This window comes from Engraulis encrasicolus, chromosome 20 (assembly GCF_034702125.1).
Source record: "Engraulis encrasicolus isolate BLACKSEA-1 chromosome 20, IST_EnEncr_1.0, whole genome shotgun sequence".
Lineage (NCBI taxonomy): Eukaryota > Metazoa > Chordata > Actinopteri > Clupeiformes > Engraulidae > Engraulis > Engraulis encrasicolus.
Window position 1 is genome coordinate 14,886,424 of NC_085876.1, and position 23,406 is coordinate 14,909,829.

The window sequence follows — 23,406 nt, forward strand, 5'->3', positions numbered from 1 at the left end:
CAAGTGCACATCTAACAAGAGGCACCATCCTCTTCCCTACAGCGTTTGGCAGAATGGGTCGCTGTACAGAGTGTGTCTGCGTGGCCAGAGAAACGTGGGGAGATCAAAAAGCAGATGGAGATGGCTGCAAAGGATCTTGAGAAACTCGGAGGAACAGTGGAGCTGGTCGACATCGGCACACAGAAGGTAAATGCCTGAAAGCTGTTAAATTGTTGCTAATGCCTGGACATGTGCCAGTCAGGCGTGAGTAGCTGTATTTGAATGGATTTTATATTTATGCAAAGACATGTAGCGTTGAAGCATGATTTTATGTTCATGTGCCCTGTTAAAACACAATGTTACACAAAGTTGTAATGCCGCTGAACTTACCTTCGTAAGGCCAATGGCCTACAACTAAACCCTTTCGACTTAAATGACCTGTAGGGTTAGACTGGGACCCAAAAAAACATCCGGGCATTTTTGGGTGAAACTAACCCTCATGCATACAAGCCGTTTTTGTAGACCACTGTATTGAAGATGGGCAACCCCCTCGGAAATGTGGACCAGTCCCAAAGAAAAAAAACAGCACAAACTGGAAAATCAACCATGTTGGTCCCTGGGGACTGTTGGCCCACAGTTAATCCTATTGAATGTGGTTCATGCCTCTTGGTGGTATGCAGACATTATCTTGGATACCGTGGCTCATGAATGTCAATTGTTCCAGTCATTTCAAACCAGAGCTGAGCTCACTCCTCCCACCCAAGTGCCAGTAATTAGTGTAATGTAATGACGTGTAACCGGATGGTCTGGATGAGAGTAGGGGTGCAATAATGGGGCTAGGACAATGGGGGAGCTGTGGGATTTGCTGCTGTGAAAGACTGGGTTCATGGGGAGAAGAAGAGTCCTTTAAAACCTGGGCTTGTGGAGGGCCCGCCCCTTGGTCTCCTTTGTGTCAGCAGTGGGTAAGGTCAGAGACGGTCTTATACGAGACGAATCACTCATGAAACCTTCCATAGGAATGAACGAGAGCATTTGGCTACGCGAACATGGCGTTTGCCGGCGTCACTCCCACCTGTCCGGTAACGAGAGCCAATTGCCTGCTGAGCTGTGCTGTCACTTATCCAATCGTCTCGACGCAAGTGCAAACGTAAACCTTTACGACTGCTCGTACCTAATCGGTTTGTTTGCTGGCGGCCATGTTTGTTTGCCGTCCGTGGAAACTTCATTGTGAATTAGGCAGAGAGCGCAACTCGACCATTAATCACCTTTCTGCGTCCATCCAAAATGCAGGTGCAAGACAAAGGGACAGATATAGGCCTAATCACGGAAACAAAAACGGCCGTGTGCATACATGTGCACACCCGTTGTGTTTTTTCTTATGGTTGAAAACAAATAAGTAAGAAAAAGCAAAACGGGAGCAAGTCTGCAAGACATTCAACTTTGATCAGTTTAGCTTTTTTTTCTTATATTTTTCACCGTTGATCATAGCTATTATCAGTTTAGGCAACAACATGATATCACAGTTTAAAACACCAATTTTGAGGCAGGCTAGCCTAGGGCCTACATCATTTTTTTTTAAATTATTATTACTGATGAGCAGGGACGACCATTGTGCTTACTGCGTTGGCTATCAGAAAATAAATCCAGTGTCTTTTCTGTACGATGACCGGAGAATGGATGCCCGTTTGACAGCCGGCCGGAAGAGGTGAAGTCCACGCAACTTGCTCCCACCTGCCGCAAAACAGAACGTTGTCGTGGAATGTGGCGCATGCGCAGATCAAAAATAGCATAAAGAAAAACGCTGTTTTAAAGTGTTACTTTCATGTTTAGGTCATTCTAAGACGGCCATTAAACCCAGTTTTTCATTGTGATTCCAACCATATGAGTTGTGTATCGCTGTGTTGTCCCACTGTCACACAACATTATTTCCCCCATTCATTCTTATATACCCCATCACTGACTAATCTCAAATAGTCAGTTTGAGGCGTAGCCAAGACGGCCGCCGAGTGATGGGACTTATGGGAACAGACTTTGGTAAGGTGGATGGTTCATGATTCTCCCATGAACTTGGTTTCAAAATAAATTGTAAACATTTTTGACACTTGACTCTTTATTGTCTCATGTTGGTCGACCGAACCTGTTTACAGAAGTAATTCATGTGGTCTGGTAAAACCAGGCTACTAAGGACCTGGATGAATGAGAGCCTTTGCACACTGACAGTGTTCATCATACATGTTGCCTCATTATGTCTAGCTGGCGGATGGCAAGGAGATCCCTCTTCCTCCCATCATCTTGGGCAACCTGGGCTCAGATCCTGCCAAGAAGACCGTGTGCATCTACGGCCACCTTGACGTTCAGCCCGCAGCACTCGAGGACGGCTGGGACACAGAGCCTTTCAAACTGGTGGAGGTAGATGGTGAGTTGTTTTAACCTTTAAGAGTGTGGGTTTTTGAGCATTCTATAAAAAGAATGCATTCTATAACAATGCAAGATTCTACAATTCCATATTGTATTGAATGACGCCCAGAATTCTATAGAACTTTCACTGCCCGAACATTCCCGTCACACCGGTGTGACGGTACACTCTTAAAGGAAAGTTGTTTTGTGTTTTTTTTTGTCTTGTGTACCCCCAAATACTTTTGTGTCATACAATGAGTACCCCCTCACCTCTTGTTCTATGCGCTCTTCCCCTCTCCTAATGTGACAAAGGCTCGATACATTAGTTATAATATAAAATGTTCCACGTACACCTCGCAGTGTGTGCTTGTGTACCCCTAGTGGTACACAAACTGCCTGGGTGCAGATCACAGCATTAGAGAGAGAGTGGGATAATTTTGTTCAGACTGCTCATGTGGTTGATGATTTAAATTGCCTGATTTTTTTGCGTGACTGGAGACATACTTCCAGCCACGTGACATGTCGCCTGATTCAAACTGAGATTATTGAGCGCACAGTCTTAATTTCACTTCCTCATTCTAATAGGAACTGGGTATAATAAACTTTATTCACAGACTCAAGGTCCAGATAAGAACGAACAATACATTATAAAAGACATACAAAAACATTAACACCCCCCCCCCACACACACACACACACACACACACACACACACAATCATTAGGCCTATTTAAAAAAGACTCAGACTGGCTATAGTAGTCCCATGTACAATTGACTTTTCCAATATTTCCATATGTCTGAATTGTATTGGGTATCACTTTCCTTTACATTGGACAAACACAGTATAATACAATTTCTTGATGAAGTCAATCTACACATACATTTATACATGAGATTCCTAAGAATAGCCTGAAATGTGGGGATAAAATGGTTAAATGCACACTGGTCTTCTTCTTTAGACTCTTTGTTTGAACCTGATGAAGCAACAGTACATGTTCACCAAAGAAGACCAGTGTGCCTTGATTTACCCCCTTTTCCTTGGATTACATTGACTGCACATCACCAGCACCTGGACAGCGGTTGTGCAGAGGGACTCTGCTTTTAGTACTCCAATGGTGTTGTTGGTCTTTGACACCAGATATGTTGTATAAGGGTGGTTGACATGACGGCTTGTTTTACATAACATTGTTTAAAACCTGTTAAAACTGTTATTTTACCTCTTAAAAACAAATGTGAATGAAAGAAGATGTGTCACATTATGTTTCATATTAGTCTTAGATGAGAAGAAACATTTTTGTTAAGATTTATTTAAAGGTTTATATGTCTAATGTCCTGCGCTGTGACTGTAATATTAATGAAACCTGGAATATAATATATATATAAATTAACCAACAACATTTTGAATAATTTATGAAGCATTTGGCTGTGGTGTGACTGCTGTTATAGAAGGGAAAAAAAGTTTTTTTTTCATAAATGAAAGCACACAAAATCATTATCTAGTTAGCATGAGCTCAAAGGTCAGTCATGTATACAAAAGGATTAAAATGACCACAATGCAGTGAATTTCATGTGGTGTGACTCCATGTCCTGCGGTGTGACATGCTTATACAATGTGTTGCTCAATCCTTACTTGTTTTTCATGTATCATGCAAGGATATAAGGATACCAGGAGATTTATTTGTCACATTCACACAATTATTACAAGTAATACAGTGAAACCATGCAGTGAAATCACAGTTGTCTGCCTGTTCAATGCATAGGTGTGTGTGGGTGGGGGTTGGGGTACAGGTGAGTAGTAGTGTGTGTGTGTGTGTGTGTGGGGGGGGGGGTTAAAGGAACAATAGTATAAAGAGCATGGGGGATATGTTTGTGCATAATATTAATAATTTTTGTCATATCTTACAGCAATGTCACACCAATGATGTCACAGCGCAGGACACATTTTCCCAAAAATGCACACACAAACCACTGAGTTCCTTATTTTATTCTATTTTTTCCAATTTTTTGCATACATTATTTCAGGAATTGAACTAACTTTTTTCCGTTACGCCCTTAAACATTTTCTGCTGTGATTTCCTTGGTGGGTGAAGTTGACTATGCTCCCTTGTTCCTCTATTAGGAAAGTTGTATGGAAGAGGCTCGACTGATGACAAGGGCCCGGTCCTGGCCTGGTTCAACTGCATTGAGGCTTACCAGAAGACCAAGCAGGTAGCTTACCTTAGCCAGGGCTTCCCAAACTTTACCATGACATATACGTAGCAGTAGATTCCGGCAAGGCCCCACTTGCATGGGCCATGCCACACCATTCATTCATTGTGGCCGCATTCAGATGATCACTGAGATATGTATTCAGTATATTAACTCCCATTGAGAGAGAGAGAGAGAGAGAGAATATGAATGAATTTTCCCTTAAGGTAGGGACACATAAGAGGCGAAACAAGCGAGGTGGAGATACTGTTGATTTGATTGGGCCACTGCTGGCGAATTCGTTTCTCATTTGTACAACTTTGTTTAATGATTTGGCTTCGCTTCGCTCCTGTTCGCTTGTCTCCACCTCTCTCATAGGAATGAATGGCGAAGTTTGCTTCGCTTGGCCAAATTCGCGTCAATGTGTCCCTACCGTTAGCTGGTTTCACTAATGTAGTTTAGATTGGTCTATGGGTGATAATTGGTCTTAAATTTATGTATAGACCAGTCTAACGCACTTATTGATTTGTATTTTTTTTTTTTGTAAAGAGTCTTGAAATACCCACACAATCCTATGCAACATAATACAACTCATGATAGCCTGAGTCGTAACTTCTCTGTGCAGCAGTATTTGTTAGAGGTATGTGCTTAGTTCGACTAGACCCGCTATCTAAGTTATAGTCATACTCTATCTTAGTGAAACCGGCTCAAGGGCACAAACAGCAGCACTTTGACTTCAAGTATAAATCAAGATATTCTAACTTAATGTATACATGTAGCAGCATTGAAAGAACCACGCACCATTGATTTCTATGTGTAAATCTAATATTGCTTGGGATGACATTAATGCTTCAGAGTTGATAAAAAAAACCACACTCTCTTCAAGTGCCCGAATTCAATTAGCAGTCATTGATCTAATCAGCTGAGCAAGGTATGATCAGTTAAAGCAAATCTAATCTGCTATGCAATTCTGCAACATTGAGATTAATGTTTATCTGGCGTGGGAGTAGTCCATCTGGCGTGGGAAATAGTTTGTCTAGTGTAACGCAAAATACAACAGCTGAATAGTGGTGGAGTTTTTTTATTTTGCTCTCTGCATTTTGCAACCAGATTACAAAGGCATCAAACTGTCAGGATACAAAAGACAGAGGAAATAGGATGGGCACTCTGAGCTTTGACAAGAGTCTAAAAAGCACATCGGTCTACACCCTGACCCCGTGTATTGTGGCCATTTCAACAGTCAGATTCCAAAAAAGATTTCACTTTTAATTCTTGTCTGATGATCAAAGGTCGTTTCTTGTTTTCTGACTGTAAAAGCTTTATTCTGTGTTAATGTCAGGGTGATCTCCAGCTCCTAACACTCATTAAATGTGCACTGCTCAGTCAGTGTTTGAGATGTTTTTTTTTAATGTCGTGTGACTGGAATATACTCAACTGAGCAGCATACATTTTCATATCCTGCATAAAAAGTGATGACATGGATAACTTTCAGACAGTATCATAACCCATTTCAACATAGCTCCTGTCATGCCTAAGTGCTTCTTTTTTTGCAGTCAAATAGAGAAAATATGGGGGCGCATTACACAAGTGCAGGTGCTTGATCTGAAAACCTGAACTAAAACAAGAAATAATAAAGATCTGCACACTGATCGACTCTCCGAAATGTGAGTTTAGTGAAACAGTGTTCCAGACCCTTTGTTTTTCATGGCATGTGAATGAAACACAACATCTCCGAAACATTGCGTTATTAGACTCACATTTGGAAGCATCTGTCAGTGTGTACCTTTCCTTAATGTTCCTTTCATGGACCTCTTTCCCTTATTTAATTGTAGGAGCTTCCCATCAACATCAAGTTCTGTTTTGAGGGGATGGAGGAGTCTGGCTCGAAGGGCCTGGACGAGCTGGTCTTCTCGCGGAAGGACTCCTTCTTCAACGACGTGGACTACGTCTGCATCTCCGACAGCTACTGGCTGGGCAAGACCAAGCCCTGCATCACCTACGCGGGGCGCGGCATCTGCTACTTCTTCATTGAGGTATGTGAACGCTTAGCCAGGCCACGCCCTCCTAGTGACGCAACACCTTCTGCATTGCTTCTAGTTAGGTCAAGAGCAGTGCAAGTGTCATTTCTGGTCTCCCGAAAAATCAGGATCTCCACCCACTTTGTCTGATACCAGTCAATCAGTTGCAAACCTAGGGAGGTGGGTCAACCATGCTGTTTTGGAAATGTTAATTGTTATGCTCTTGAAGAAATTTGAAAGTCGATGATAATCAGGCTAGTGAACACTAGCCACTAACCCAGTGTTTCCCAACCTTTTCTGTCTTGCGTACACCCCAAGCATTTTTTTTAGCTCTTTCTCGACACCTCTGCAGACTAGGTTCCCAAAACTACAGTCACAAGCTAGATTATCTGCTTTGTTGGTTGCAATGCCACTGACTCTACTAGCTGGATAGCAATTTTCGTGTTGGAAAATGCATCTCTAGCTGCTGCACCAAGCTAAACGCAGCTTGATATGGCCAACCAGCCTTTAAATCCTCCAGTACAATGGCAAAATTCTGTAGACTGACTGACTGACTTCAATGCAAAATTCAGTGTCGCGTCACAGGCGCGTTGTTGGGCAGCGGCTTGAGTGATGTCCCTTATACCAGTGGTTCCCAACCTATGGGTCGGGACCCAACCGATGGGTCGCCAAACATCCACAGAGGGACGCAAAGCCTTCTTGATTTTAAGGGGTTTCATTTTAAATACCTTAAATAGACGATGTTGAATAAATGACAAATTGTCGCCCGGGTGGCTGAATTGAGTGGGGGAGGAACGTTTGTGCAGGGTTGGCTGTGACACACGGGGCCAGTTAAGCGGCGGACCTTAACCAATGTAAACACACCAGTGCTAACAGTGCAATGGGGGTCAGCTGTGTGCTACAAGTGGCGATGATTGCCTGTAATGAATGGAGGAGCACGATTGGAGGTTATGTGGAAGGAAGAACTTTATATGCCCTAGGTTTTCAACAGTACGAGGCGGGCGGCGAAGACGGGAGACCGGTGGAGCCAACGGACGAGAAGTGCAAGGACCGGAGCGAAGGCAGCGAGAAGCTAAGTAGTATCAAGTATCAAGTATCAAGTGGTCTGGGGTGCATGTTTACTTTCAACGCTTTGGACCCAGCGTTTTTGATGATCTAATGAGTGTGTTCTCCTCTCGTGTGACTGTCAAGAAGGAGTGAGCTCGCTCCGAACGTGCCGGCTGGTTGACACTACTCTACCATCCTCCCTCCGGGAATCTGAGAGCTGGGAACTTCCTTCACCTCCCACGGAGCGCTATCTACCGGGATACCGTGAGTCGCAGCCTTAAATAGTGTGTTGTGTGCCACCTTCATGTGGATGCTTTCTGCTACTTTCTATGTGCTTGAAGTGAATACCCGACTGCTGTGCTGTGCTGTGTGCTTGCTGTGACGAACGTGGACTCCCGGAGGACCCTAGCGCTGTCAACGAGGAGACTGGAAACTAGAGACTGAAGACTGGGACCAAGGGCGTGTTCCCGAACACCACCATACTTCTACATCGGGGGCTTTGCGCGTGTGAGTCCTGGCCCATTGGGCCCCTAATAATTTGTGGTGTGGCTTGCAGTTCTTTTGCCTGGTAACCTCGCTTGCTGTGTTAACAGGACACGTTTGCAGTGTGGTGTGCGAGTGTTCTCCGCCTGTGATACTAAGCCCCCACGAGAAGAGGTACAGTGGTGTCAAGTCTGCCCCCAACCAGTCTGACTCTGTCCAGTAGGATTTGTCCTCCCTGCTCTCCCAGCCTTCAGTGAATCGCGAAACGAGCCCGCTTGCCGTTCCGGCCCAGCCCAGTGAAGCCAGCCTGCTCCACGTCAGCGCCGCTCAGCGAAACGAGCCCGCTTGCCGTTCCGGCCCAGCCCAGTGAAGCCAGCCTGCTCCACGCCAGCGCCGCTCAGCGAAACGAGCCCGCTTGCCGTTCCGGCCCAGCCCAGTGAAGCCAGCCTGCTCCACGCCAGCGCCGCTCAGCGAAACGAGCCCGCTTGCCGTTCCGGCCCAGCCCAGTGAAGCCAGCCTGCTCCACGTCAGCGCCGCTCAGCGAAACGAGCCCGCTTGCCGTTCCGGCCCAGCCCAGTGAAGCCAGCCTGCTCCACGCCCGCACCGCTCAGCGAAACGAGCCCGCTTGCCGTTCCGGCCCAGCCCAGTGAAGCCGGCCTGCTCCACGTCGGCGCCCGCTTGCCGTTCCGGCCCAGCCCAGTGAAGCCAGCCTGCTCCACGCCCGCGCTGCTCAGCGAAACCAGCCCCGCTCGCCGTTCCGGACCAGCCCAGTGAAGCCAGCCTGCTCCACATCAGCGCCGCTCAGCGAAACCAGCCCCTCCTGTTGGCCCAGCGTCGACTAGTGACGCCACCCCCCTGTTGTCGCTGCTGGCCGTCCGCCGCCGCCCAGTACAATCTGCCCACTCCCCATGAGACTCTCTCCTCCGTCCCCCCCTCGACATCCCAAAACAGAGACTGCCGCCCCCCCCCTTGTTTTAGTCTTTTAATAAAAACGTGAACTTAGTACTGATTTCCTGTGTCTTGGCATGTTTTGGTGTGTTTGGTTTACTCCTCCGGGTAATGGGAAATCAAAGGGGGTGCCGCTTGTAAACGGGCGCGCCTCACGACCTGTGACATACAAAGCATTTATTTAAATAATATATGCATAGAAGCAACAACATTTATTTATATATTCTATATTTGACTAAAGACGAAAAAAGGAATAAAATAACTAAAATGAGTTATAGCAGGAAATAGAGGGTAGGCCTATCATGTGACTCCTTCTCGTGCAGGCGCTCGCACGGTTGGGTCACCAAAGCTTACAATGGTAAAACCATGGGTCCCTGAAGAAAAAGGTTGGGAACCACTGCCTTACACCATCCATATTTATTGCACAAGCAAACCAGGCAGGATCTTTGCCTCGTATTACTACAGCATGCGCTAACTACACTCTTACCTAATCTTGCCTTTAAAAATGTTTCTGTCATATTTTACATTATATATTTTTTAAATGTAATAATGTTGTTGCCTCTGTTCTGCAGGTGGAGTGTTGTGATAAGGACCTGCACTCTGGAGTGTTCGGAGGCGCAGTGCACGAGGCCATGACGGACTTGATCGCAATGATGGGTGAGTATCCCTTTCATAGGTTGTGTGGGTAACCCTTTCAACTATGTCTAGTTGTTGGAGTGAGATTGGAGACTTGGTTTTAGACCCTGTGCATATTAGCCTGGTTTTATCAGACCACATTAATTCATTTCTGGTCTGGATCCTCGATGCCCTGGAGCGCTTGAGTGAGAGGAGTGAGCTCAGCTCTGGTTTGAAATGAGTGGTGACCAATAGCTGACAGGTGACATTCATGGCGTATGTTATGTGCCCATGTGCGATCGATTATTGGCCGGACGACTAAACTAACCCTCCCCAGAGAAGCGTAATCAGACCATTTGTGAATGCTCTGGCTTGTCAGGCTATATGCTTGTTGATCTTCGGCTGCGTCCAATCAGGTTCCCTGGTGGACAAAAAGGGGAAGATCCTGGTGCCTGGGATGTACGAATCCGTAGCCAAGCTCACGGAGGAGGAGAAGAAGCTCTATGAGAAGATCGACTTCGACATGGACGAGTACTGCAAGGATGTCGGCGCATGCAAACTGCTGCACGACACAAAAGTATGTTAATGTACCTCCCGCTCAGCTTTTGTGATCAAGTTTGAAGCTTTTGATATTTACTTTCTTATAAATGATTTGTTTGTATTTACTTGCATTACTTTGTACCTGATATCTAATGATGTACTTTCTCATAAAAAGAAATTGTACTGTGTTAGTGTGAGTCTGTCAGACACTGATTGGTTTTGCGTTTTTGCATGAAGGAACAAATTCTGATGCATCGATGGAGGTACCCATCTCTCTCCCTGCATGGAATCCAGGGTGCTTTCTCCGAAGGCGGGGCCAAGACTGTCATTCCCCGCAAGGTCATTGGCAAGTTCTCCATCCGTCTCGTCCCAGACATGGACCCCAAGCATGTGGAGAAGTTGGTAAGATAATGCAGGTTTTTCTCTTCCTGTTTGATTGAACCTGTTTTTGTTTCCTTAACATTCTATTGTGTCTGTAGGCACACAGTATTCATTGTTGAGGGTGGGTTACTGTGAAGTTTTATCTATTTCCATGGCCTATCCCAGCCTTAACACACACTGAATGTTTTTCTCCATGGAGAAATATTTTCCATTTAACATAATTTAGAGTGACATTACAATATAGTGTATCTACTTGGTATGACACACTCCAAATGAGATGCATAGTGTAATTCACTTTAGGTTATGATTTCAGACACATAGACATACAGTACATACAGTATAAAACAAGCAACAGAAAACAAGGTGTGTGTGTGTGCGTGCGTGCGTGCGTGCGTGCGTGCGTGCGTGCGTGCGTGCGTGCGTGCGTGCGTGCGTGCGTGCGCGCGCGCGTGTGTGTCTGTGTGTCTGTGTTTAAAATGGCTGGTGATGAACTATGTCAACCTGATGTTTTCAAATGGTCTCACCATCTCAGGTCATCAGTCACCTCCACAAGCAGTTTGCGGAGCGCGAGAGCCCTAACAAGATGAAGGCCTACACGGGCCACGGGGCCAAGGCCTGGGTGGCGGACTTCAACCACCCACACTTCATGGCCGGCAGAAGAGCCATGAAGACTGGTATGTGTCATTTAGAACTGTAAAGCGTAGAAACAAATTTGACAGTTTTGTAGTTCAAGAGAGAGGTACTATACCATATGTGTACAGTATAAGCTACAAACACATGACACGTACATAAAATCTAAGACACACCGTATAAACAGATAGATAAAACAGATACAGAAACACTACAGACAGTACTGATATACTGACAGTGCCTGGTATGTGTAGATTAAAGCCATAATGACTTGTATTTTCACTTCCTATAGTCCTATCCTACTTCCCAGAGTTACGGGTTACATGCAGTTTAAAGTGTTGACTGGTGTGCACTATAGGGACGTCCAACGTTTTTGGGGTTTTTTGTAGTTTAGCATCACAAAGACTGGTGTATGATGTTTGAAATCATGGAGACTGGTATTTACAGTAGTGAGTATGGTGACACAGTAGTGAGTATGGTGACCCAAAGACAGATTTAGTATACAGGCAAACACTTGAACATGGTTTTAAGAGCTATGTAGACTGGGTGAGTATACGTAGATATGATATGTGTATAGACATGATGTGTGTAGTTTTAAGACATGAAAGGCAGTATCTGTCTATCCAAGCCATGAAGACTGATTTTATGTAGTTTACAGACTTGTAGCGTGGCACATGTGTTAGGGCTATGAAACCATACTGTCGGTATGCGATTTAAAGTAGGTACGATTCGGCATTTACAGTGCCCTCCATAATTATTGGCACCCCTGGTTGAGATGTGTTTTTTAGCTTCCAATTATTTTTTTTTTTTTCTAAATAATATGGGACCTTAATGGAAAAAAAGAGAAAAATCCAACCTTCAATACAAGTGCATTTATTCAGTGGGGAAAAAATCCCACATCAAGAAATAATTATTTGACATCAAATAATGTGTGTCACAATTATTAGCACCCCTGGTGTTAATATTTTGTACAACCACCTTTTGCCAACAAAACAGCACCTAATCTTCTCCTATAATGTTTCACAAGATGGGAAAAGACAGAAAGAGGGATCTTCAGCCATTCCTCTTTGCAGAATCTCTCTAAATCATCCAGAGACCTGGGTCCTCTTCTCTGTACTCTCCTCTTCAGCTCACCCCACAGGTTCTCAATGGGGTTGAGGTCAGGGGACTGAGATGGCCATGGGAGGAGCTTGATTTTGTGTCTGGTGAACCATTTCTGTGTAGATTTGGCCATATGTTTAGGGTCATTGTCTTGCTGAAAGACCCAGTGACGACCCAGCTTCAGCTTTCGGGCAGAGGGCAACAGATTTTGATTTAAAATGTCCTGGTATTTCAAAGCATTCATGATGCCATGCACCCTAACAAGGTTCCCAGGGCCTTTGGAAGCGAAACAGCCCCACAGCATCACTGACCCACCCCCATACTTCACAGTGGGTATGAGGTGCTTTTCAGCATGCGCATCTTTCGTGGTACGCCAGACCCACTTAGAGTGTTTGTTGCCAAAAAGCTCAATCTTGGTCTCATCTGACCAAAGCACACGGTCCCAGTTGAAGCCCCAATACCGCTTGGCGAACTCCAGACGCTTGCGTTTATGATTGTGAGTGAGGAAAGGTTTTCTCCGTGCATGCCTCCCAAACAGCTTGTTGGCGTGTAGACAGCGCCTGATGGTTGATTTGGAGACTTTGTGACCCCACGATGCTACCATTTGGTGTAATTCTGTAACAGTGAGCTTTGGAGATCTTTTGATTTCTCTTACCATCCTCCTCACTGTGCGTGGTGGCAAAATAAACTTGGGTCCTCGTCCAGGCTTGTTTACCACTGTTCCAGTTGTTTTGAACTTCTTAATTATTCCTCTCACAGTGGATATGGGCAGCTGCAGTTGAGTGGCAATCTTCTTGTAGCCTCTGCCTGACCTGTGAAGGTCGACGCACATCTGCCTCACTTGTATGCTTGTGTTCCTTTGTCTTTCCCATGTTTAAGAGTGGATAAGAGAAATGGCCTCGGTGTCACGTCATATTTATACCCCAGGGAAACAGGAAGTGATGAATTACTAATTAAATGTTCCTACATACTCTGGTAAACTTTGTAAACTACTGTAGAAATGACAGAAATGCTTCAATTATATTTATTTCCTGGGAATTGTTAAGGGTGCCAATAATTGTGGAACAGGTGTGTTGGAGTAATGTACATAAGTTATTCACTTTGTCTAACTCTTTTCCCAGGCTTTAAGTCAGGGCATATGTATGTGCGTATATTCTGAATGTGTCATTGTTTTCGCTCTGTGCCTGCAGGCCAGAGAAAGAGAGAGAGAGAGCAGGAATGTTCTTCAACTGTAGCAAACACTCTCTCATTAGGCGAGGAGAAAAGGACAAGGTCACATTCAGTCTGTTTCAGCTAAATAACAAGATATTCTGCTAAGAAATATGCTACTGTGTAAACTGGTATTCTGCTAAGAAATATGCTACTGTGTAAACTGGTTTCAACTGGTTTAGCTAATTACCCCTCCCCTTAGACCAATTGAAACCGAAATTGTAACTAGGGCTTTCCTTCAATAAAACGTAAGGAGAAGGAGGCTGTTTTCAGAGTGATCTTGGACATTGTAACTGAAAGCAGTCTCCTGGTCACCCTCCTTGCAAGTGTTGAATTTAACTCAAGTTCTCTGTGACTCTTCTGTACAGGTTATTAGAGATAAATGTTGGTAGCTTAAACCTAACATTTAATTGGTCCTTTCGAACCGGATTCCAAGATACCTGACGATTCCAGCGTGCGAGTGAGATCCAGGAAGACTGTGGCCACAGCACTAAGACCCTTTGCGGGACTGGTCCCTCCCTCGCAGGCTGGGATCTGAGGGTTGACGGAATACCCCAAGAGAACAGAGAATTGTGAGTAGGTCTTTTATTCAAAAGGATTGAATGTGAAAGACGGTAAATAGAGAGTAAAACCCTGACAATTCTAGACTCTATCAGGTAAAATAGGAGGCCAGACTCCTCTGTGTCGTTGAACAAGTTAAAGACTGGACTACGTAAAGTAAAGGGAGAGCAGACTCCCCTAGTTTAGAAGAAACTAGTTAAAATCTGTGTTCTCCGCGTTGAGAAAAGTGTGGAAGTGTGTATGAAAGGAAATACATTTACCATTAGGTGATTGTGTTTCATACCAATTCAACAAGAGTAAAGTAGTGAGCCCTTGTGGATGCTCGTATGCAAGAAGGTTCCACCTGAGAAGGTCGAAGAGAACCTTACCACAACGGTCGTTGATCGCTACCTTGTTGCAAAAACCCAGTGTTAGAATACTGCAGGTATTAAAGAACCACTGGGCCAAATTTTAGTTCAAAATGGGAACGGGGCAAAGCAAAGACAGAGAGAAGTTCTTGGAAGAACTATCGTGTAAAGACTGAAAAGTAGTACAAAAAGAAGACCCTACGGCAATAGCACCTTTGTGTTATTGGATAAAGCGGTACGAATAGAAAAATACTTGATAAATGCTTTATATGTGGAGAAAAGGGTCACTGGGCAAGGCATTGCCCACAAACAAACAAAAAATGTAGATCTGAAAACTCTGAAATTATAGCAAAACTAGTGTGAAAAAGCAAATGACAGCCATTTGGATTACTCACTGAGCAGTTAATGTCTCAGATACCATATAGTAATATGATATGTTTACTAACAACTGTGATCTCTGTTTGTCTGTCTGTGTGGGCCCTATTTGTTGTATGAATTGTCCTAGTGGGACACCCCACTGTGTGTGTGTGAGAGAGGTTGTATATGTGTCTGTGGAGTGTACGTGTGTATCTGTGGAGTGAGTGCCTATAATATGTCTGAGAGTGGAAGACATACTTTGGGTGTTTAGTGGAGGTACTAGGGATGGTACAAACCGCACCGAAAACCGAAATCGTATAATTCACACACCATACCGAACCGTGAAATGCAGTCCGTGGCAAACCGCAATTCATGTACTGCCCAGAAAAATATGTTAAGTAGAGATTCTAGGAGTATCTTACCCAGTCTCTCTGATTAATACATTAGTATATAAGACCAATCAGAGGATGACACAATTAAAATCACACCATTTTCACATTATAAGCCTATACAAACCATATGTAGGATATTTAGTGATAGGTCTGATTCTATTAGCCACTTGAAAGAGGGCATTTGAAAGGCTGATGAACGAGAACCGTGACCTTGATTCCGTGATATGAACCGCACCGTGAATTTTGTCAATCGTTCCACCCCTAGGAGGTACTCTATTGTGTTCAGAGTTAGCCGAAGCTTGTGAGTGCACATGTTGAAACAAAATTAAAAAAAAAAGAAGGAGCCTTTTATTTTATTCTACAATTCAACTTTGAGGTCTAGAATTTTGTCATGATTTTGTTTTTCCACACATTCTTACCCATTTATTTTTGGCACGAGAAAATGGGGTTGTGGAGTTATGTTTGTTTCTTTAGGCAACTGTTTTCAATTGATTGTTAATGTTTAATGCATTGTCTTAAGTAAGAAATCACCAACCGTGGTGAAGGCCACCGGGCCCTTTCTACCTGGCCCTTTATGTGTAAGAAAAGCGTAACGTTGCGATGGTCTCTTTTTGATGGTTTGTGCAAGTAGGGTATTGGTTGGTTTAAAGAGGTGTAATTTAATTGTGGAATCTGGGTTCGCCAGGTTTCCCCAGTCTGTATAAACAATGGAAAAGTGAAACTGAACGTAAAGAAAGCTGAAGCAGGTTGAAGAGACTTTGAAGGCTATTTGTTTATATTTGTGATAGGCCTACTCGTTGTTTGTGCATTAAATGCTATTGTTTTAAATGGACTATCCTGAACATGTTAACTTTGCAAAAGAGTTTTGCTTTCATGATTTACTGTAGGCCTAACGAAAAAAGGCCCTGTTTTGGACAGTGACTATGCAATCAGGANTACACATGTTAGAGGAAGAAGGATGAAACCTCTTTCTCACAGAGGAGGAGGAAGATTTGCTAAAACCAGTCCCCACCGAACTCTGGTCTAAGGGACCCTGTGATGTTGGATTAATTAAAGGGGCAGCACCCGTTATAATAAAACCTAAAACTGAACACCGACCTAGGATAAAACAATACCACAGCTTAAAGTTATGTCAAATATCTATCATTGTCATTAGTTTAATACTATAAGTATGAACATTGCTTCACATGTTTGGCACTATGCAGTGCCTGGTATTGAATGAGGTGTGTGATGAGCAGAGGTGGAAAGAGTACAGAAAATGTGTACTCAAGTAAAAGTACCTATCTAAAAATCTACTCAAGTAAAAGTAAAAAGTACTTCACTTAAAATGTAATTTGAGTAAAAGTTACTTAGTTACTTTTAATTAGCTTTCCTCTTGAGAATGTCATGTTTATTTTCTTGAATATCGTCCTCCATAACCTCTATCTCTTGCTTGGCACCAGCCATCATCCAATACATTGATACAAGAGAGTAAAATAGTGGAAATGCTGTGTGCCATCCTGCACAAACTTTCATTTCCGGCGGATTGTGTCATTATTGTGCATTGCATTTTGTCTCTCAGTCATTTTTTTGTTTACTCAGTACTCAGGCCAGGTTCCAGTGTAATTGAGTAAAGTACTTGGGTCAAAATGTACTCAAGTACAAGTAAAAGTATTAATTTTAAAAATTACTTAAAAAGTACAAAGTATTCATAAAAGCTACTCAAGTACAATACTTGAGTAAAAGTAATTAGTTACTTTCCACCCCTGGTGATGAGACATGTCAAGGTTTTCTACTTGCTTTTAAAAGTTTGAATTTGGGGACGTTGGGATCCTTATATTTTCATTTGTTTGATTTACAAAGGAAGAGACAGTTGTCTCTCTGTATTTTCATTTCATTACTGTTTTGAATTGTTTGGTTTGTTATTTTCGGATAAACCATATGTGTTACCGTGCCATACTTAGAATTAATCTGTGTAAGGGTCTTGAAACACCCTTTTCTTTCCTGTGTGAAGATAAGTAGGCCTACCTGTAGACCAGTGGTTCCCAACCTATGGGTCAGGACCCCCCTTATGGGTCGCCAAAGATCCAACGGGGGTCGCGGAGCCCTCTTGATTTTAAGGGGTTTCGTTTTAAATATATATAGCCCATGTTGAATAAAAGACAAAGCATTTAACTAATAAATGCATAGACGAAACAAATTGTAAGTGCTACATTAAACATTTATTCATTTGACCAAAGACGAATTGAGGAATAAAATAACTAAAATAAGTTATCGCAGGAAACGGAGGGCATCTTGTGACTCCGTCTCGTGCGGGCGCTCGCGTGGTTGGGTCACCAAAGCTTAACATAGTAAAAACATGGGTCCCCTAAGAAAAAGGTTGGGAACCACCGCTGTACACTAACGATGAATCTGAGATTGAAACTTCATACAAACAAAGATTCAAAAGTTAAGATTAAAATTAAGTGTTTGCACAAGGCAAATAGTGAAAGGTTGGTCTAATTTTATCATGTTTTTAGACAAAAATGTATCATGTCATTTTTTCTTTCTCTTTCAAACCATGCGACGTTTGACCTAAAGTTAGACAAGGTCTGACCTTTATACCGTAGGTAAAGGGTCTGTCTGGTTGTTTCATTTTTCTTTTAAAGTTGCGTATTTTACAATGGCAGTTGTGTGTTCTTTCTTTTTATCTCTTACATTTTGATTGGTTTATCTAGTGATCTGTATGTCTGGGTGATGACAATGCGCAACTTTGGAATGGTGTGAGAAAGTGGAGAGTAGTAATACTAAATGTCATTCATTTTAATTTGATGGAGCCATGGGCTAAGCCATGTCTCAACAGGAGGGAGATAAGCATATACTACTTATGGTTTTAATTCCTATTCAAATTTTTTTTGGAGAGCATGTATAGTGTGTGCAAGGCACAATGCTCAAGGTAACCTAAGCATATCCACAAATATTATTGGATTCTCAAATTACTAAAAAAAAGAAAAAAAAAAAAAGAAAAAAAAACACCCTATCTTATTTGTTGTAACGATGTGAGCAGTAAGATGCTTTGTGGTGCCAGATTGTTAATTGTGTGTAGTGTTTTGATGGTAGGTGTTCCCATACTTTGTGTTCCACTCCCTATTTTTGAATGTACTGACATTATTGGCAGGAGTTGGGCTAGGCCCTAAATCATCATGACCTCATGACAGAAGGACAGTGAGGACTGCATGCCAATATGTTTTAGTTCTGTTACAGAGGGATTTATGCAGACCTAACTACTATGTGAGGCCAGCTAATACTATGATTAAAGTAATTTTGTACTGCATGCTTAATGTTATGCTTCTCTGCCTATTATGTCCATCTGTGCATAGAGTATTTTCAGGGCTACATTGGATGCAGTAACCATATTTTTTCAGTCTGCGTTTATGGCCTATTCAGTAATGGACTGTACTCTAAACGTGAGCCACAATAGTCAGATATGACCAGAGTCGGTTTCATGTTATACTTTTGGGATTAAGTAATTTTCTTTTTCATAATTTTGCTGTGATCTTGATAATTGTTGTTCTCCCGGAATGTAGTGCTATCTATTTTATTTTGAGTATAGATTATGAGACAATGGTCGGTCTGTCTTGGGTTTTGTTTTGTCACCACTAACAAAACGTTTTTTTTTGTTTCTTTTCTATTATAATGCTCTCTACTCTGTTACAGCTGCGCACCTCCTCCACACTACTGACTGTGTGTGGATGAGTTGACTGAGAGCTTCTGTCTTTAAGCAAATGTTTGAAGAAGCCTGCCTTGATATATGTACCTATGAAATGGAGGGTGTGGGGAGATGTTTGGCAGAATTTTCATTTTTGGTTTATTCATTTTTGATTTTTTCTTTTTCAGAGTTTGATGCAAACAGGTATTTTGTGTGGACAATTACTGTGCTCAAAGTCTGTTTCGGAAATTACTTCAGTCTTATTGAGTCATGTGGATGGCACATATCTCAAACAGGAGAGATATTTTAGGATTAATCAGTGCATCAAACAAATGTGTGTATAGGGCACATGTTAAATGAAACATTGTTCTGAAACTTCACCCCTAACCTAACCTGAAACATTCATTTACAACAATGCTGATTTGGCTGATACACTGACTATGATAAATGTCTATGTGTAGAGTACTTTTCTCTGTTCTTGTTCATCTCGACAGGAAAAGGTCCTGCCAAAATCAAGGCTTAGGCCAGTAATTGGATGTTCATCAAAGTGCTGTCAGATGCACGTTAAGACTGTCCAAACCAAGTGCTGAGCCCACTGTCGTGAGGGTTACGATACATCTCTTGCACGGCAATCTAGGGAGACTTGGCGTGGACAGACCCTCCCAGTTGCTGTGGGTGGGGGTGGACCTGTCATCAAAAAGGGATTGAATGTTTACATTCCGTCCGTCTCAGTGCTGCTGGGGTGAACAAGGCGTTGCCCTCACCTTTACAGGGTTAACTTTCCCAAAGCCAATGGTGGAAGCAAGCTTGAGACTGTGTTTTTCCTTACAAACTGGAGACGAAAAAGGTGCTGGACATTTTCTATGGACATGGACTCTGTGAGTGGATACAGATCCCAGGATAATTGACACACACACGGATGGTGGGGTGAGTGTTGCCTGTGCCTGCCAGGGGCGCTGCCAGGGATGTTGGGCCCCATGGGAGATTCAACTTTTGGGCCCCCTTGGGGGCCCCTCTCAGTGCTTGGGCCCTTGGAATCTGTGCTGCTTTCCCCCCCCTAGCGGCCCCCATGGTACCTGCACCTGTCATACATTGCTTATGTGTGTTTAAACTTCAATAGCACCTGTCATACATTGCTTATGTGTGTTTAAACTTCATTAGGAGAACAAGAAAATGATTTCTATTTCTTCAGTTATGTGTATGTTCGAAACATAGGAATGATTTCTATTTCTTCCTAACTTTACGTGATTAGAATGACACCATAAAAGTTTTAACTGTGCTATACCCATTTAAAAATCTGTATTTTTGTGTGTTTATGGATAATGCCCTTATGAATGTATTATGGGTTTATGAATTTTGTTTGTTATGGAGTGGATTAATGCAGAGGTATCATGTTTGGCAACTGCGAGATAGTGCAAATTGAATAACAGGAGGGAAATGTTGGAGTAATGTACATAAGTTATTCACTTTGTCTAACTCTTGTCCCCAGGCTTTAAGTCAGGGCATATGTATGTGCGTATATTCTGAATGTGTCATTGTTTTCGCTCTGTGCCTGCAGGCCAGAGAAAGAGAGAGAGAGAGCAGGAATGTTCTTCAACTGTAGCAAACACTCTCTCATTAGGCGAGGAGAAAAGGACAAGGTCACATTCAGTCTGTTTCAGCTAAATAACAAGATATTCTGCTAAGAAATATGCTACTGTGTAAACTGGTATTCTGCTAAGAAATATGCTACTGTGTAAACTGGTTTCAACTGGTTTAGCTAATTACCCCTCCCCTTAGACCAATTGAAACCGAAATTGTAACTAGGGCTTTCCTTCAATAAAACGTAAGGAGAAGGAGGCTGTTTTCAGAGTGATCTTGGACATTGTAACTGAAAGCAGTCTCCTGGTCACCCTCCTTGCAAGTGTTGAATTTAACTCAAGTTCTCTGTGACTCTTCTGTACAGGTTATTAGAGATAAATGTTGGTAGCTTAAACCTAACAAGGTGATTTAATGAAAAATAATGATTTTTTAGTCAGGGATTTTTTTATGTTCTTACAATTCATTTGAGTTGAAGGCTACATTTTCCTACAATTTTCAGTGTGACAGTATTCTTCTGCAATAAACACTGAATTTATTTTAAGGCTTTTAACACATCTCAACCAGGGGTGCCAATAATTATGGAGGGCACTGTACATTGAAGTATAAATTAGACCTGACTTGCATTTGTCATGTTTTTTTGCTGACATTTCTTTGCTGTTGTGCTGATGCTTTGATCAATTTAGCAAGGTGGAAAGGTGTCAGGCATGCAGATGCTTCTGTCATATACAAAGCGGATTCCAAAAAAGTTGGGACACTTTGTATTTTGTGAATAAAATCAAAACGCTGGCATTTTCAAAACATTCAATATGTTAACAAGGTAGAACAGTATGTACTGACAACAAATCAGTTATTAAAGTGAAGCAGAATTATTGTTTTGAGGTAATTATGTGATCATTTAAAATTTCACCCTTGCAACAAATCCCAAAAAAGTTGGGACAGGGCCAATAAAATGCATTTTATATTAGATAATACTAAACACAACACAAGGGATGAGACTGAACAGTTAAATACTTTGACTGATGGCATAATTTTATTCAAAAATTAGATATTTTGATGTGCAAGACATGATTTCAGCAGCTCAACTGATAGGTGTGTTCTTCAACTTGTTTACCTTTTTGGTATGCTTAATATGGTCATATCCTGACTGCAAGAAAAAAAATTGTGACCTGTTTACTCTTATGATGGAACCACACTATTGGAACATAGTAGAGATTTAAATTTGCCACCATTAGGGGACAATATCTAAAGGCGGTGCTCCAAAATATAATGCCTTGGTAGCTATGTTTGCTGTTTAAAGTCTGTATGTATCATTCAACGTTCATTTTAATGTTCTAATGAGTAAGAAGACCCTAACCAAGTCACCTCTGCACCCCCTTACCATCGTATATTCTGTCTTTCAGACTGACCACTAAATCAAGCTGAAGTATTCATTTTCTATATAACCTGGAGGGTGCATGACTCCATAATTTTCAAAAAGGATTAAATATTTTCCATCCTGTAATCAGAGGATAGTTCCACATGTCTCCTAGGTTCATAGAATGAGCTTTTCCGCATGCAACACTGTTTAATGTGTGCATCATGTGCATTAATCAAGTGTTGTGTTTATGGTCATTTTTTCGAGAGCTGTCATTGTTGGAGTGTCATAGTTTGCTTATTGACCACGAGTATGTCATGATCTCATAACTCATGCAATGATTACACAGAACTCTATGTTACGGAAATAGGCATTATATGCCTGCAATTTTGATAATTCAATCTTTCTGTGTAATAGATAAGTAATTAGTCCCTCAAAATCTTCGCTGCTGAGTGCCACAGCCTTTCTGTGATCTTATTTTAGTTGTGCATTAATGTTGGCAGTCAATATAGTTCCTTTTAAAATATTCTTCCTTGTGTTGTGTTTAGAATTATCCAACTATTACAACATGTTTTGGCTCTGTCCCAACTTTTTTGAGATTTGTTGCATGGGTCAAATTTTAAATGATCACATAATTACCTCAAAACAATAATTCTGCTCGACTTTAAGAACTGATATGTTGTCTGTACATAATGCTCTACATTATTAACATATTAGATGTTTTGAAAATGCCAGCATTTTGATTTTATTCACAAAATACAAAGTGTCCCAACTTTTTTGGAATCCGCTTTGTACCTGACGTAAGCATGTGCGTAGAAGATATTCATAGCAAATTCTGCTGATTTCAGACATGCAATCATTTCTGCTTTCTGCCGTGACTGTGGTCAGACTAGGCAGTCAGCCATGCATGTTCCCGTTATGGAAGTCAACAGTCAGCTCATTTTACTTCTTTAGATGGATAAAGAGGGCGCCCTAGCCACCTTGAAACATTTTTGTTGGCTAGCAATTTCAGAAGGCCATCATCACAGACCTTTATCTGAGTCAGGCAGCATGCCTGCCTGCCTTCCTGCCTGCCTTCCTGCCTTGCCTATCTACCTGCCAATCCATTGATCTAGGAAATACAAGATATATTCTTTGCCTCTGCCAGTGCTTGATGTGGAGCCTTACTTGACCAAGGAGGGAGGTAGCATCCTAGTGTTTGTGTCTGTAATGTGCATATGTTTTCACTGTGAAACTTAAAGTCATTCTTTTGTTTTGTGTTGTTTCTTCTGCGTTCAGTGTTCGGTGTGGAGCCTGATCTGACCAGGGGGGGAGGCAGCATCCCAGTCACCCTGACCTTTCAGGAGGCCACGGGACGCAACGTCATGCTCCTCCCAGTGGGCTCCTCCGATGACGGAGCTCACTCACAGAACGAGAAGCTCAGTGGAGGTAGTACAGAGCTTCAGATTCCTGGGTGTGCACATCAGCCAGGACCTGTGATGGAGCGCCAACATCTGGTGCAATTGGTGTGTGCGCGTGCATGTGCGTGTGTGTGTGGACATGCGAATACTTGATTGCATATTTTATAGCTTAATTTATTCATTTTCTTATTATTAGTTATGCTGTTAATATA

General features: G+C 42.4%; 1 protein-coding gene across 1 annotated transcript in view; it reads left to right on the plus strand.

Moving 5' to 3' along the window:
- The window catches only part of LOC134436812 (cytosolic non-specific dipeptidase-like), a 28,542-nt gene that overhangs the window by 197 nt on the left and 4,939 nt on the right, over nt 1-23,406 (plus strand). The window contains exons 2-10 of the mRNA XM_063186161.1: nt 43-186; nt 2,233-2,395; nt 4,496-4,584; nt 6,396-6,596; nt 9,632-9,716; nt 10,091-10,251; nt 10,452-10,616; nt 11,128-11,269; nt 23,073-23,222. Coding sequence (XP_063042231.1) covers nt 43-186; nt 2,233-2,395; nt 4,496-4,584; nt 6,396-6,596; nt 9,632-9,716; nt 10,091-10,251; nt 10,452-10,616; nt 11,128-11,269; nt 23,073-23,222 — 1,300 coding nt within the window. The remainder of the gene's footprint in view (nt 1-42; nt 187-2,232; nt 2,396-4,495; nt 4,585-6,395; nt 6,597-9,631; nt 9,717-10,090; nt 10,252-10,451; nt 10,617-11,127; nt 11,270-23,072; nt 23,223-23,406) is intronic.